The 16,346-nt window shown below is 36.6% G+C and overlaps 1 protein-coding gene across 2 annotated transcripts in view; it reads left to right on the top strand.

The window, feature by feature from the left end:
* RAVER2 (ribonucleoprotein, PTB binding 2) overlaps positions 1 to 16,346 on the top strand; it is a 91,645-nt gene that overhangs the window by 11,152 nt on the left and 64,147 nt on the right. For both annotated transcript variants that reach the window (XM_004762941.3, XM_045064670.1), the window contains exons 2-3: positions 10,046 to 10,112; positions 15,564 to 16,033. In XM_004762941.3, the coding sequence (XP_004762998.2) occupies positions 10,046 to 10,112; positions 15,564 to 16,033 (537 nt within the window). The remainder of the gene's footprint in view (positions 1 to 10,045; positions 10,113 to 15,563; positions 16,034 to 16,346) is intronic.

The following is a 16,346-nucleotide window of genomic DNA, read 5'->3' on the forward strand; positions in this document are numbered from 1 at the left end:
GTTGCTGATTGTTTTGGTTGATTTTTATTGAAGTGGGATCTGCCAGACTTCTCCATGCAAAGTTTTTTCCCTTTGCAACTAATAAGGATTTTAAAGGGGGGCACATTAATTAAGACTGTGTGAATATTCTATTCCCTTTCAAGTGTTTAATTTATTTACTAATTTATTTAAAAATGGGCTTATGGGTTCCTCTGTTACTTAATGAGTTATATTTCATTAACACGATTACCTACTTTCATGCTTAAATTATTTTAGATTTGGGCAGTGGGAGCTTCTTCAAGCTGGCTCCTTTTGCATTGTACGGTTGTGCTGGCTTTTTAAATCTTTCATTTTCCTCTTCAAATGAAGATTTCTTTGAAATCTTTCAAATCCTCTTATTAAATCTTTCATTTTTCAATAATTTTAAAATTTAAAGAAAAAACTACAAATGTAGCACATAGAGTTCTCATATATTCTTTACCCGGTTTCCATTCATAATATGTCTTAAATACCCAAGGTACATTAGTCAGGACTAAGGCATTAACACATGGTACATTATCATTAATTGAACTTAAGACTTTGGATTTCATTAGGTTTCCCATGTCCTTTTTCTGTTCCAAGTTCCAATTTAGGGTGCCACGTGGCACTCAGTTGTTATCTCACATTAGTCTCTCATCTGCACCAGTTCCTCAGTCTTTCCTTCTTGGTTTTTTTTTTGTAAGATTTTATTTATTTATTTATCTGTTTGAGAGAGAGAGTGAGTGCGTGGGGGAAGGAGCAAAGGGAGAGGGACAAGCAGGCTCTGTGCGGAGCATGGGGCCCAACAGGAGGCTCGATCACGTGACCTTGAGATTATGACCTGAGCTGAAATCCAAGAGGCAGTCACTTACCTGACTGAGCCACACAGGTGCCTCCATCTTTCCTTGTTTTATATGATCTTGACAGTTTGGGTGAAGTATCTTTTAGAATGCCCCTCAATTTTTGTTTGTATGATTTTCTCATGAGAGATAAGTGTTATGGAATTTTGGTAAGAATTCCACAGAGGTGAAGTACACTTCTGATCACATCATTTTAGGGGAAACGTGACTTACTACCAATGATGTTAACCTTGATCATCTGCTTAAAGCGACATCTGCTCCATCACTCATTTAAAGATACCACTTTTCCCATTCATAATTCCTTGGAGACTAGTCATTAATTCTAGCACAAACTTATGGAAGGGTCTGATGTCCTTGTGACATGTCACTGTCATTTGCTGAGTCCTGCCTTTTTTTTTTTTTTTAAGATTTTATTTATTTATTTGTCAGAGAGAGAGTGAGTGAGAGCGAGCACAGGCAGACAGAGTGGAAGGAAGAGTCAGAGGGAGAAGCAGGCTCCCCGCGGAGCAAGGAGCCCGATGTGGGACTCGATCCCAGGACGCCAGGATCCTGACCCGAGCCGAAGGCAGCTGCTTAACCAACTGAGCCACCCAGGCGTCCCCTTGCCTTTGTTTTTAACATAAAGATGTTGTGACTTATTTTGCACTTCCTGTGCTCCAGCCCTAGAATCAGCCTTTTCATGAAGGCATCTGTTATGGACTAAATGTTTGTGTTCCTCCAAATTCACATGTTGAAGACCTAACACCCAGTGTGGCCATATTTGGAGATGGGCACCTGTGGAAGTAATTAAAGTTTAAAAAGTCCTAAGGGTGGGGACTTGATCCAGTAGAAATAGCCCCTAAAGATTAGTTGGCCATAGAGTTGAGGATCCATTTCTGAGTTCTCTATTCTGTTTCACTGATTTATGTGTCTGTTTTTGTGCCAGTCATACTGTCTTGATGATGACAGCTTTGTAATAGAGCTTAAAGTCTTGCATTGTGATGCCACCAACTTTGCTTTTCTTTTTCAACATTCCTCTGGCTATTTAGGATCTTATCTGGTTCCATACAAATTTTAGGATCATTTATTCCAGCTCTGTGAAAAATCCTGATGGTATTTTGATAGGAATTGCACTGAATGTGTAGATTGCTCTTGGTAGCATAGACATTTTAACAATATTTATTCTTCCAATTCATGATCATAGAATGTTTTTCCATTTCTTTGTGTCATCTTCAAGTATATAATACTTCCTAAGTATTCTGTGGGTTTGGGAGCACAGATCCTTTACGTCTCTGGTTAGATTTATTCCTAGGTATCTTACGGTTTGGGTGCAATTGTGCATAGGATCAATTCCTTAATTTCTCTTTCTTCTGTCTCATTGTTAGTGCATAGCAATGCAACTGATGTTCATTGATTTTATATCCTGCCATAATTCCTACATGAGTTCTAGAAATTTTAGGGTGGAGTCTTTTGGGTTTTCCACATAAAGTATCACGTCATCTGTGAAAAGTAGGAGTTTGACTTTATCTTTGCCAATTGGAATGCCATTTCTTTCTTTTTGTTGTCTGATTGCTGAGGCTAGGACTTCTAGTACTGTGTTGAACAGCAGTGGTGAGAGTGGGCATCCCTGCCGTGTTCCTGAACTAAGGGAAAAGCTCTCAGTTTTTCCCCATTGAGAATGATATTCATAGATGGCTTTTATGATATTGAGGTATGATTCCTCTATCCCTACGCTGTGAAGAGGGTTGTTTGTTTGTTTGTTTTTTACTGTGAAGAGTTTTCATCAAGAAAGGATCCTGTATTTGACCAGTGCTTTTTCTCCATCAGTTGAGAGGATCATTAGTCCTTGTCCTTTTTTAGTTAATGTGATGTATCATGTTGATTGACTTGCTAATGTTGAATCATCCTTGCAGCCTTGGAATAAATCCCACTTGGTCATGGTGAATAATTATTTTAATGTACCGAAAGGTACAAACGTAGTGATCTGAAGGGGTACCTGCACCCCAGTGTTCCCAGCAGCCATGTCCACGATAGCCAAACCATGGAAAGAGCCAAAATGTCCATGGACAGATGAATGGATAAAGAAGAGGTAATGTATATATACAGTGGAATACTACTCAGCCATCAGAAAGGATGAATACTTACAATTTACATCAACATGGATGGAACTGGAGGGTATTATGCCGAACAAAAAAAAGTCAGTCAGAGAAAGACAATTATCATATGGTTTTACTCATATTTAGAACATAAACAGGGCTGAGGACTGTAAGGGAAGGGAAGGAAAACAGAATGGGAAGTCATCAGAGGGAGGAAAACCATGAGAAACTCTTAACTATAGGGAACAAACTGAGGGTTGCTGGAGTGGAGGTGGGTGGGGAGATGGGGTGATTGGGTGATGGGCATCATGTGAGGAGCACTGGGTGTTATACTCAACTGATTAATTATTGAACACTACATCTGAAACTAAGGATGTACTGTAAATTGGTTGATTGAATTTAAATTTTAAAAAAAGTACCCTCATCTCTTACCATATCACAAGAAGACACCAGAGAGCTTGCTGTCTGTTATGTGCTTCTCTTTCCCTGCCCTGAATATGTGCAAGCACTAAAGCAAGGCCGTGTGAGGATGATGAAATATTTTTAAGCCATGTTAGGGAGTTTGGATTTTATTTTAAGGAAAATGAGGATCCATTGAAATATTTAAACAAGGGAGCTATGCAATTTGATTTCTAGCTGTCAGAAAGTAAAACTGTGTTGGTTTGGTTTCTATCTTTCAAACCTTGTTCTTGGCCTGATCTTCATGGCAAGATTAGGAGGTCAATGATGCAGTGAGCTTTAGGAATGTGATGGGAATTGATTATTTCATAGACTTTATTTTGCAGTGCTGACACTTAAGATGCAATACACATAGTGGGTCACTGTGTTTGCTCTGGAGTCTGTTAACTTGGGTTTGAATACCAGATCCATCACATACTGTGTGTACAGCAAGGCACTATACTTTCCTAGGCCTCAGTATCCTCATCTTTAAAATATGCATTATAGGGGCACCTGGGTGGCTCAGTTTGTTAAGCATCTGATTCTTGATTTCTGCTCAGATCATGATCTCAGGGTTGTGAGATTGAGCCATGAGTTGAGCACCGTGCTGGGTATGGAGCCTACTTAAGATTCTCTCTCTCTCTCCTTCACACTCGTCCCAATTTTTCACACACAGACACACGCACACATGAGTGTGTGTGTGTGTGTGTGTGTGTGTAAATAAAAACATATATATTCCAGCTCATTTGGACTGAATAGGTTTGGAGATAATGTCCATAGAATACCTGGGATAAAATGAGCACTCAGTAAATAATGCTTACTATTATTCTGCTAATAAAAAGAAGCTGGTAGTTTATTTATTTTTTTAAGGCAAAATCAGAATGTTCCCCTGGCAAGAAGTTTGTATTCAAATGAACTTACCAACAAAGCAGTTTCATTGAAAATTGTTAAAAATTTACCCAAGTTAAAATTGATGTCACATTTACTCAGCTAATATCACAAAAAGATATTATATGATAAATCCTGCATTGGGCACAAAGGAAAAATAGAAAAGAAAGAAAAAGCATATTACCTGGTGTGGAACATGGAAATGCAGTTCCAAGCAAGCAATAGCATATATAGGTTTGGAGCCTAGAAGAGAGGTTTGAAGGTAGAAGTAAGAATTTGGAGATCTCTGCATGAAGATAGGACTGAAGGCATCTCAACTCATGCAGAAAAAGCATTTGATCAAGTTTAACACCCATTCCTAATAAAAACTCATACCGAGCATGAATAGAAAAGAACTTCCTCAAATTTGAAAATTATCTAGAAAACCCAAAGTAATGGTATTCTGCGGTGAAATAGTGAAAACTTTACCCCTGAGATTAGGAACAATGCTGGCATCACTTCCATTCAAGATTGTACTGGAAACTGTAGCTAGCATAACATGGCTAATTGACTCAAACTTGATGAGTAGAAGGAAAATTTAAAAACTGTTGGAGCACAAAATGCCTTCATGGCTGGGGTAGGAAAAGTTTTTTTTTTTTTTTTTTTTTAAGGTTTTATTTATTTATTTGACAGAGAGTGAGAGAGATCACAAGTAAGCAGAGAGGCACATGGGGGTGGGGGGGAAGCAGACTCCCCACTCAGCAGAGAGCCCAATGCGGGGCTCGATCCCAGAACCCTGAGATCATGACCCAAGCTGAAGGCAGAGGCTTAACCCACTGAGCCACCCAGGCGCCCCAGAAAAGATTTCTTAAGGCACACAAAATGCAAATGGTAAAGGGAAGAATTACAAATTTGGCTTCTATGACAAATTTCTCTTCATCAGAAAAAACTCACAAATAAAATGTAGGGGAATACATTTATAATAGTTTCCAAGAAAGAATTAGTATGCAGAATATATTTTGAAAAACTCCTATAAATCAATAAAAGAAAAGATAAATACAATAGGAAAATGGCCATCAAGATGAGTGTTTTCCAGAAAGGGAAATAAATGGCAAATAAACATGAAAAGATGCCTGTATCAGAGTTCTTCAAAGAAAGAGCTTATATGTAACATTTATATTAACATCTGTTTATATTATATACAGATATACATAGAGCTGTTGACTAATTGTGGGAACTGGTAAGGCCAGAATCTGTCAGGTATACCAGTAGGCTAGAGAGTCCAGCATATGTTGGTGCTACCATCTTGAGGCAGGATTTCTTCTTCGGGAAACCTCAGTTTAAAACTAACCATCACAATCCTCTACCTTTACTAATCAAGGGAATGCAAATTAAGATCACAGTGCGGTACAGTTTTATATCAATTAAATTGACAAAACTTAAATAACTGGTAACACCAAGCATTTTACGGTTATGTGTCAGCGGGACTCTCGTATACTCTTCATGGGGACATAAGATGCTACAACCATTCCAGCACATAAGTTGGCACTTTCTTACAAGGATGATCATTTGTATGTATGCAGCCCCAAAATTTCATTCCTTCAGAAACTTGCACATGAATGCCAGAAAATACATAAACTTTTTAAGACTGTGTTAGTAGTTTTAAAATACGGAAGTAGCAAAGCAACCTAGAAACAAACCAAATATTCACTGGTAGAAAAGAAAAATGGATCCATAAATCATACTGTAGGCATAGAACAGAATATCAAACCATAGTGAATAAATGGCCAGCTAGAACACAAGTGAATTTTTGGAGCATAGTATTAAAAAAGCAAGGCACCTAAATAAATAAATAAATAAAAAAAGATTAAAAATAGCATAATAGCATTTCTCTAAAGCTCAGAAACAAGTGAAATGAATCAACAAATTGTTTAGGAATACATGCCTATGTTAGGAACTCCAGCCATGGGGGAAGGTGGTCGGATGGGCTAGCAAAGGAATGCAGAAGTCGACGCAATAGTGTTGCTAATGTTCCAGTCTTCAGGTTTGGTGATGGGTTCCCAGGTGCTGATTTCATTATTATGCCTCATAACTTAATATGTTACAGGTAATATCTTTGTATTATAAAATCATTAAACATTTTCAAGGACAAGTAGCAAAAGTGTATTTTTTTCCCGCAAAAGAGTGGACTTTGAAATTAGAGTGCTTTAATCTGTGAAAGACTTTCTTAGGAAAAAGAAATAAATCAAAGTAAGTTGGAAAAGGACTTAGAAGACAGTGTGATTAAAGCTTAAAACTAAGGCTGGGTTTCATTGTGGTTGTCAGTTCTTTCCCAAGGAGATATTTTGTATGTGTAAAACTTTTTGTTTAATTCCAGGAAGTAATAAGGAATGTGGTCTGGAAATAGGTTGCCAAAGCTCTCTAATACTATTAGTTTTGATGAATTCATCTTACTGTGAGAAATTTGTAACTGATATTCCTGGCCAGAAGGTGCTACTTTATTCTTTAAAATTAACTTGTAATTTAATAGAAATGTCATAAAGTTAGAGTAGAATAGAGAGAATTTTATTTGTTTGGGTTCTGTGTGGTGGAGCGTAGTAGAATTCTGGCAAATTGTTGTTAGGACTCTCTTTCAGGTTTTAAGTTTTTAATTTGGCCAACTTACTGAGGCTCAAATTGAGGGGTGACCCACTTTTGCCTGGGTCAAATCAACCAGGACATGGGGGGAAAATAATTGTTGTTGTTTTTTCTTTGCAAAAAGCTTTGTAAGGTTTGCCAGTTGGCAGTCTCTGTATCCCATATCTGGTGCATAGAAAAGCTATAATTTGAAAGAGAGGTATTTTAAAAATAAAATTTTTAAGTTGCAAAATACATCTTTGAATACGTAAGATCTCTCTCAGGTAATTCTGTCAGCTGAACGAGTAACATAACGTCATTTGTTTAAAGATACTTGATAATGTGAGCAGCAGTGTCATGTTTTCTTTATCTGGCATTCGACAGCTGTTAAACAGTGAAATGAGAGATTAGAGTCTGTGCAACTAAAAGCATACACTGGATCCCTTCAAACAAAACTGAGCCACCTTCTATATTAAGGATTAAATTAGTCGATTGGCAAGACGTATACGCTATGCTATTGAGAGAATTCGATCTTCTTAATGAATACACTGTATGCGTTGAGTCCAAGGAAACACTGAAGCTTACAAAAACTACCATAGCAAGATGTAAACTAATCTGTATATTGGTCATGCTACTGTATAATTCATCAAACCGTATTATATGAAATCTGTAGTATATATATATTTTAAAACATACCTAATATTGATTTACTAATAGAGAATACTAAACTACCAACTTCACCTTTCTCTAATTTCTTATCATAGGCGATTATCTTTTTTCCACCCAGTGTTATGTTTTTATACTTTGTCTATTATATCATTCTTTTCCCCCTTGCATTGTGTTAAAAGGGAAAATATTGTCTCAACTTGGAACTGTCCACATTTTTTTTTCCATTTCCATGTGATCACTTATTAGGGCAGTAATAATACTGTTTTTGTAACTATTGGTGGTAGTATACTCTTTTTAGTTAGCTCTGGAAGGAATCCAGTAGGATGATATAGGGGTTAAAGGTGCCAGACTGGTGAATCTCCCCTCAGCGAGTTATTTGATTTTGCTCTGCTGAGGTTTCTTGATTTTTATTTATTTATTTTTCTGTAAAGGTTTTTTTTGTTTTGTTTTGTTATTAAGATTTTATTTTTAAGGAATACGTGGGTGGCTCAGTTGGTTAAACATCTGCCTTCGGCTAAGGTCATGATCCCAGAGTCCTGGGATCAAGTCCTGCATTGGGCTCCTTGCTGAGCAGGGAGGCTGCTTCTCCCTCTGCCTGCAGCTCCCCCTGCTTGTGCTCTCTCTCTCTTTCTGACACATAATAAAAACTTTCTGCTACCCAGATTTTATTTTTAATTAATTTCTACATCCAACATGAAGCTTGAACTTACAATGCTGAGAGCAAGAATCACATGCTCTTAACTGAGCCACCCAGGTGCTCCCACCCTTTTTAAAATTATTTATTTAAGTAATCTCTCTACCCAACAAGGGGCTTGAACTCATGACCCCAAGATCAAGAGTCAAGAGCATGCACCTTTCTGTAGGATAGCCCTGTCATTGTCAGGCCTGGTTTCCTGATTTTTAATGGAAAAGGGTGACTTAGTAAAAGTGAAATGAAAGTTGACTATATTAATGGCAAGATTAAGAATTATTATTGAGTTAGTTTCTGTTGTGAACTTAGCGTATTGGCACTTGTATATGTTTAATTTATTCATATGCAAGATAAAACAGATCAGCTATAACTTTCCAATCTAGGATCAGAATGTCCACCTATGTGATAGTCCAGTTCCTTTAGAAAATAGTAATTCCATCTGTGTGTATTATGAGTAAATTTTCTAAGGCCACATATCAATTCAGTGACAAAATAATTGTATTCACTTTAGTGTATATTTGAGTGCCTAGTATTTGCTAAGCAATACAAGGTATACACACATATATGGAATATAGTTCCTGTACTTAAGTGTTGTCAGTTTAACAGGAAGGATTAGGAATAGAAATCTGCTTTTTTGAGACCCCAGGTGGGTGAAATTGATACCAGCATAAACAAGTTCAGACTGGATTAATAATGGAAACAGAATGAATAGGAAAGCCAAGCGGGACTAAATTGAATTACATATATACCTTGGTGGCGGTTGTTGTTTTTATACCCAGGGATCTCTAGGTTTGCGTCTACCTGTATCTATTCTCTTTGCTGATATTACAGCATCTACAAGTGTATTACTTCTTAAAAACTCAGTTATGTGTCATATACAAAGAGAAATTTTTAATATTTCTGTCAGACAGGCATAAATAAAATATGACCATTGTTAGCATGGAGGTGATAGAGGTCGTATCCCACAGAAAAGAATTGGAATAAACCTGGGGCACCTGGGTCGCTCAGTTGGTTAAGCGTCCAACTCTTGATTTCAGCTCCAGTCGTGATCTCAGTGTCATGAGATTGAGCCCCACATTGGGCTCCATGCTGAGTGTGGAGACTGCTTGGGAGTCCCTCTTTCCCTTTCTCTCTGCCAAACCTCCCCCCCCACCACCACAACAGCTTGCACACTCTCTCTCTCAATCATAATAAATAAGCAAGTAAGTAAATAAATAAAATTGGAAGAAAACTTCATGAAAGAATATTTGAGCGGGATTTCAAAGGATGCATGCGATTTCAGGTGATGTTCAGGAGCTTTAGTGGTATCTTTGCACCATGCAAGGTCATGGTATCGGCATGAGTAGCAATTCAGAGTGAGGACTGGGCATGACATCCTGGTGGAATAGTGAATGCCCATTGAGCAGAAACATGATCTATGTGCAGGTTATGTACTGGGAGATATGCTTGGGGAGGTAGGTTGATGTCATACTTGGCATGGAATGCGTTTAAGTTAAATAATGGAGATCCATGAAAGGTTCTTCACATGGCAGATGGTAGTGGTTAGTGGTTGGCTTGTACAGTTGGATTATCCACTAACTGCATTTGTTTTTGTTTTGTTTTGTTTTAAAGATTTTATTAATTTATTTGACAGAGTGAGAAAGGGAACACAAGCAGGAGTGGTAGAGGGAAAACAGGCTTCCCGCTGAGCAGGGAGCCCGATGCTGGGCTGGATCCCAGGACCCCCGGATCATGACCCGAGCCGAAGGCAGATACTTAATGACTGAGCCACCCAGTTCCCCCAACTAATTGCACTTGTGTATTTATTTGAATTCATGTTTTGTCTCTTTCAGGAAGTTCATGATTTATTACAAGACTATGAGTTAAAGTATTGTTATGTGGACAGAAATAAGCGAACAGGTAAGATTTCAATTTTAATCACCTAGTTTCATTTTGATTCTAAGTGTGTGCATTATTAAACAAGATTACTGTCTTTTCATTCTTAAGATAATCTCTGAAATTCTTTTTTTTTTTTTTTAAGATTTTATTTATTTATTTGACAGACAGAGATCACAAGTAGGCCGAGAGGCAGGCAGAGAGAGAGGAAGGGAAGCAGGCTCCCCATCGAGCAGAAAGCCCGATGCGGGGCTCAATTCCAGGACCCTGAGATCATGACCTGAATCGAAGGCAGAGGCTCAACCCACTGAGCCACGAGGCACCCCAATCTCTGAAATTCTGAAGCGCTAAGTCATACAGATGCTACTCACACGATGTATTTTCTGAGGATAACATTAGTATCCTAAATTATAATCACATAATTTATATGTATGTCACTAAAGACATTATTTTATAAAGATTTTCTAATGTGTTATGCTATAATAAATATTTATAGGCTTGGTAGCCTTCCATTTTTTTAATTGAAGTGTAATTAATATACGGTGTTACATTTCAGGTGTATAACTTTTTTGTAGGTATACAAAATATTGATTCCATAATTCTATGTATTACCCAGTGCTCACCACATTAAGTGTAGTTACCGTATGTCACCATACAACATTATGGACTGTATTTCCCTATGCTGTACTTTTCATCTCCATCATTTACTTCATAAGTACAAACTGGAAGTTTGTACCTCTTAATTCCCTTTATATGTTTTTCCATCCTCCCCTCTTCCCCTCAGGCAACCAGTTTGTTCTCTGTATTTTTTTTAATTTTTAAATTTTATTTATTTAATTTTTATTTATTTTCAGTGATACAGATTTCATTGTTATGCACCACACCCAGTGCTCCATGCAGCATATGCCCTCGGAACACCCACCATCAGGCTCCCTAACCCCCCACAGTGTTTTTGTTCTTTTAAGTAAGGCCTATGCCCAGCATGGGGCTCAAATTCATGACTCCGAGATCAAGAGTCACACACTCTATAGACTGAGCCAGTCAGGTACCTGTTTGGTTTTGTTTATTCATTTGTTTTATAGATTCCGCATATTAGTGAAATCACATGGTATTTGTCTTCTTCTGTCTGATTTATTTTACTTAGTGTTACACCCTCTAGGTCTGTCCATGTGGTTGCGAATGGCAAGATCTCATTCTTTATTATGGCCAAGTAAATTATGGCCAAGTAATTTGGCCATCGTATCTTTATCCATTAATCCATTAATGGACAGTTGGGTTGCTTCCATATCTTTAGTTGTTGTTAATAATGCTGCAGTAAACAGGGGTGCATATGTCTTTTCAAATTAACGTTTTTATTTTCTTTGAGTCGATACCCAGTAGTTGAATTACTGGATCATATAGCAATTCTATTTTTAAATTTTTGAGGCACTTCCATATTGTCTTCTACAATGGCTGCACTAATTTGCATTCCTATCAACAATGCACAAGGTTCCTTTTTCTCTTCATCCTCACCAACACTTGTTATTTCTTGTCATTTTGATACTATTCTTCTAGCTATTCTGAATGGTGCAAGGTAATATCTCATTGTAATTTTGATGTGCATTTCTCTGATGATGAGAGATGTTGAGCATCTTTTCATGTATGTGTTGGCCATCTGTGTGTCTTTGGAGAAATGTTTATTCAGGTCCTCTGCCTATTTTTTAAGTCAGATTGTTTTTTAGTGGTTTTGTGTGTGTGTATGTGTGCGTGTGTGCATGTATGTTGAGTTGTATGAGTTTATAGGTTTTGGATATCCTTTATCATATATATCATTTGTAAATTTCTACTCCCATTCATTATGTTGTCTTTTTGTTTTGTTGATGATCTCCTTTGCTGGGCAAATTATTTTTGTGTAGGCACAGTGGTTTATTTTTGCTTTTGTTTCCCTTGCCTAAGGAGACATATCCATAAATATTTTGCTAAGGGTGATGTCCAAGAGATCATTGCCTCTATTTTTTCAACCATTAGGGGTTTTATGGGTTCAGGTCTCACATATAGGTCTTTAGTTCATTTTGAGTGTGTTTTGTGTATGGTGTAAAAAAGTGATCCAGTTTCATTCTTTCGCATGTCGCTATCTAGTTTTCCCAGCACCATGTATTGAATAGACTGTCTTCCCTATTGTGTATTCTTGCCTCCTTTGTTATAGATTAATTGACCATATAAGTATGGGCTTATTTGGGGACTCTCTGTTTCATTGATCTATGTGTCTGTTTTTGTGCCAGTACCAAACTGTTTTGATTACCGTGGTTTGTAGTAAACCTTGAAATCTGGGATTGTGATACCTCAAGCTTTGTTCTTTCTCGAGATTCCTTTGGCGTTTTGAGGTCCTTTGAGGTTCCATATAAATTTTAGGATTATTTGTTCTAGTTCTGTGAAAAATGTTGGTATTTCATTAGAGATTGCATTAAATCTGTAGATGGCTTTGAGTAGTATGGACATTTTGAGAGTATTTGTTCTTCCAGTCCAGGAGCATGAGCTATCTTTCCATTTGTGCCATCTTCAGTTTCATCATTGTCCTAGTTTTCAGAGTACAGGTCTTTTACATGCTTGGTTAAATTTATTCCTAGGAATTTTATTCTTTTTGGTGCTATTAAAAATGAATTGTTTTCTTTCTCTTTCCTGCTATTTCATTATGAGTGTACAGAAAAGCAACTGTTTTTGTGCATTAATTTTGAATCTTGCAGCTTTACGAATTCATTAATTCTAATAGTTTTTGGTGGAATCTTTACGGTTTTCTATGAATAATGTCATGTCATTTGCAAATAGTGACAATTTAACTTCTTCCTTACCAATTTGGATGAATTTTCTGACCTAATTGCTATGGTTAGGACTTGCAGACTATACTGAATAAAAAGAATGGACATCATTGTCTTGTTTCTAATCTTAGAGGAAAAAAAACTTCCAGTTTTTTACCATTGAATATGATGTTAGCTGTGGATTTTTCATGAATGACCTTTATTTAGCTTAAGGTATCCCCTGAACACACTTTGTTAAGAGTTTTCTTTTTTTTTTTTTTTTAAGATTTTATTTATTTATTTGACAGACAGAGATGACAAGTAGGCAGAGAGGCAGGCAGAGAGAGAGGAGGAAGCAGATTCCCTGCTGAGCAGAGAGCCCGATGTGGGGCTCGATCCCAAGACCCTGAGATCATGACCTGAGCTGAAGGCAGAGGCTTTAACCCACTGAGCCACCCAGGTGCCCCTGTTAAGAGTTTTTTAACATGAACAGATGTTGAATTTTGTCAAATGCCTTCGCCTCATGTATTGAGATGATTTTACGGGTTTTATTCTTATTTTGTTAATGTGGTTTATCACATTGATTGGTTTGTGAATATTGAACCTTCCTGCATCCCTGGAATAAATCTCACTTGTTCTAGTTGAATGATCCTTTCAATGTATTGCTGAATACACTTGCTAATATTTTGTTCAGGAATTTCGCATCTATGTTCATCAGGAATAATAGTCTGTACTTTTCTTTTTTTCATAGTGTCTCTGTCTGGTTTTTGTATCAGGGTAATACTGGCCTCGTAGAATGTATTTGAAAGCTTTCCTTCCTCTTCTGTTTTTTGAAATAGTTTGAGGACAATCAGTATTAATTCTTGGTTAAATGAAATGTAGAATAAACCTATAAAGCAATCTAGTCCTGGACTTCTGTTTATTGGAAGTTTTGATTACCAAATCAGCTTTGTTATTAGTAATTGGTCTGTTCAGTTTTTCTGTGTCTTCCTGATTGAATTTTAAGAAGATGATATGTTTCTAGGAATCTATCCATTTCTTCTAGGTTGTCCAATTCATTGACATACAATTTTTTTGTAGTATTCCCTTATAATCTTCCATATTTCTGTTGTGTTGGCCTTTCATTTCTGATTTTACTTATTTGTATCCTCTCTTTTTTTCTTGATAAGCCTGGTTAAAAATTTAACGATTTTATTTATCTTTTCAAAGAACCAGCTCTTGGTTTCATTGATCTTTTCTATTGTTCTTTAAGCTCCTAATGTATTTCTGCTCTGATCTTCCTTCCTTCCTTCTGATGGCTCTGGGCTTGGTTTGTTCTTCCTTTTCTAGTTCCTGTATGTGTTAGGTTAGATGGTTTGAGATTTTTCTTGTTTCTTGAGGTAGGCCTGTGAATTTTTCCTGTAAATTTCCCTATACGTTTTCCTCTTCAAACTGCTTTTGCTGTGTCCCAAAGATTTTGGATCACTGTGTTTTTATTTTCATTTGTCTTTATATATTTTCTTAATTTCCTCTTCGATTTCTTTATTCACCCATTGGCTGTTTAGTAGCATGTTATTTAGCTTCCATGTTTTGGGGGGATTTTTTTTTTTTTGCATTTTTTTTCCTTTGATTGATTTCTTATTTTATACCATTATAATCAAAGTATATGTGAAAGGATTTTAGTTTTCTTAAATTTATTGAAACTTGACTTATTCTGGAGAATGTTCCCTGTGAACTTGAAAAGAATGTATACTCTGTTGGTTTTGGATGGAATGTTCTGTATGTATCTATTAAGTCCGTCTGTTCTAATGTGTCATTCAAAGACACTGTTTTCTTATTGATTTTCTGCCTGAATAATCTACCCATTGATGTAAGTGAGGTGTTAAAGTCCCTTACTATTATTGTATTACTGTCAGTTTCCTGCTTTGTGTCTGTTAATATTTGCTTTATATATTTCGGTGCTTCAATATAAAAGAAAATTTTTAAGACTTCCCAATACTTTGCATTACATGTTTGGGAAAAATAAAATCTTTATGTAGCTTGAAAACATTATAAAAATAAAAAACAAAACAACATTATAGTATCTTATAGTAGAACTCCTAATATAATTCCTATACTTTTATTTGAGTCTTTGGTTGTGAAATTAATTGAGTAGTGTCAGCATTAAAAAATACCATGAAATAGAATAGATATTTCAGAGTGCATTGCATGTAATAGGAATTTTTGTTCTTATACTTTTGTTTCAGAAATGTGTATTTGTGTACTGAGTCATAGACCAAATAAACTCACAGTGTGTATGTTGTGGCCAGTCTCGACAAGGAGCAATTCCCCTAGAACATGGCTCTTCACGACTCCATCCTTTTCCCTAAACGTTTCCCTATGGACTGGTAATATCAGCTTGCAAAGTAATTAGGAATATATGTGTCTTTACTAGTTAACACTTACCAGCACTTTTTATTGTGAACTGTATTTACATCAGGATAGATCTTACTATATGAGTGCAAGGTAGAGGAGGTTGCATGGCTTAGGATCCAGGCTGACACATCTCAGAAAACTGTAATTACATGAACTGGACAATGCAGCCTCCTCGGACCTGTGCCGAGAGAGAGGACTGATGGTTTGGATACTATTCTTCCCTGATTTCCTTACTGTGGGTCATAGTCATAAAAAGTTTGAAAACACTGGCTTAGAAAATTCTTTAATTCATTTTGTTATCTTCTAGCTTTTGTTACCTTACTGAATGGGGAGCAAGCCCAGAATGCAATTCGGATGTTTCATCGATATTCTTTTCGAGGAAAGGACTTAATTGTTCAGCTCCAGCCAACAGATGCTTTGCTGTGTATTACCAACTTGCCCACTTCTTTTACATTAGAAGAATTTGAAGAACTTGTTCGTGCTTATGGAAATATCGAGAGATGTTTTCTAGTATACAGTGAAGTTACTGGCCATTCCAAAGGCTATGGATTTGTGGAATACATGAAAAAGGACTTCGCTGCAAAGGCTAGATTGGAGTTATTGGGTAAACAGTTGGGAACTTCAGCTCTGTTTGCACAATGGATGGATGTTAATCTATTGGCCCCAGAGCTCATTCATTCTAAGTGCCTTTGTATAGATAAACTCCCTAGTGACTACAGGGATTCAGAAGAGCTATTGCAATTTTTTTCCAATACACATAAACCCATGTTTTGCCAGGTATGTATTCTTAAAGTATCATTTGAAATGTTTGAAAATTTCTGCTTATGTATTCTACATGCACTCTAAATTTATTATACCTATGTGAATATCACAATGGATAATCTAATTCTTCTTTAGTCCGCAGTGAAGTCTTTATGGTCACTCTAAATTTTAAGTCAAGTCCTTTTGTGAATGAGTCAATTTATATTATTATATAGTAGATATGTCTTAGTAAACCCATCACTTATTCACCTCATTCTATCAATTTTTTGAGCCCTTCATTCTTTGATCCATTCATCTGTCCACGTTTTACTTACCTTCTCTGCACCAG

This window comes from Mustela putorius, unplaced genomic scaffold (assembly GCF_011764305.1).
Source record: "Mustela putorius furo isolate JIRA1106 unplaced genomic scaffold, ASM1176430v1.1 tig00003853_pilon_pilon_pilon, whole genome shotgun sequence".
Lineage (NCBI taxonomy): Eukaryota > Metazoa > Chordata > Mammalia > Carnivora > Mustelidae > Mustela > Mustela putorius.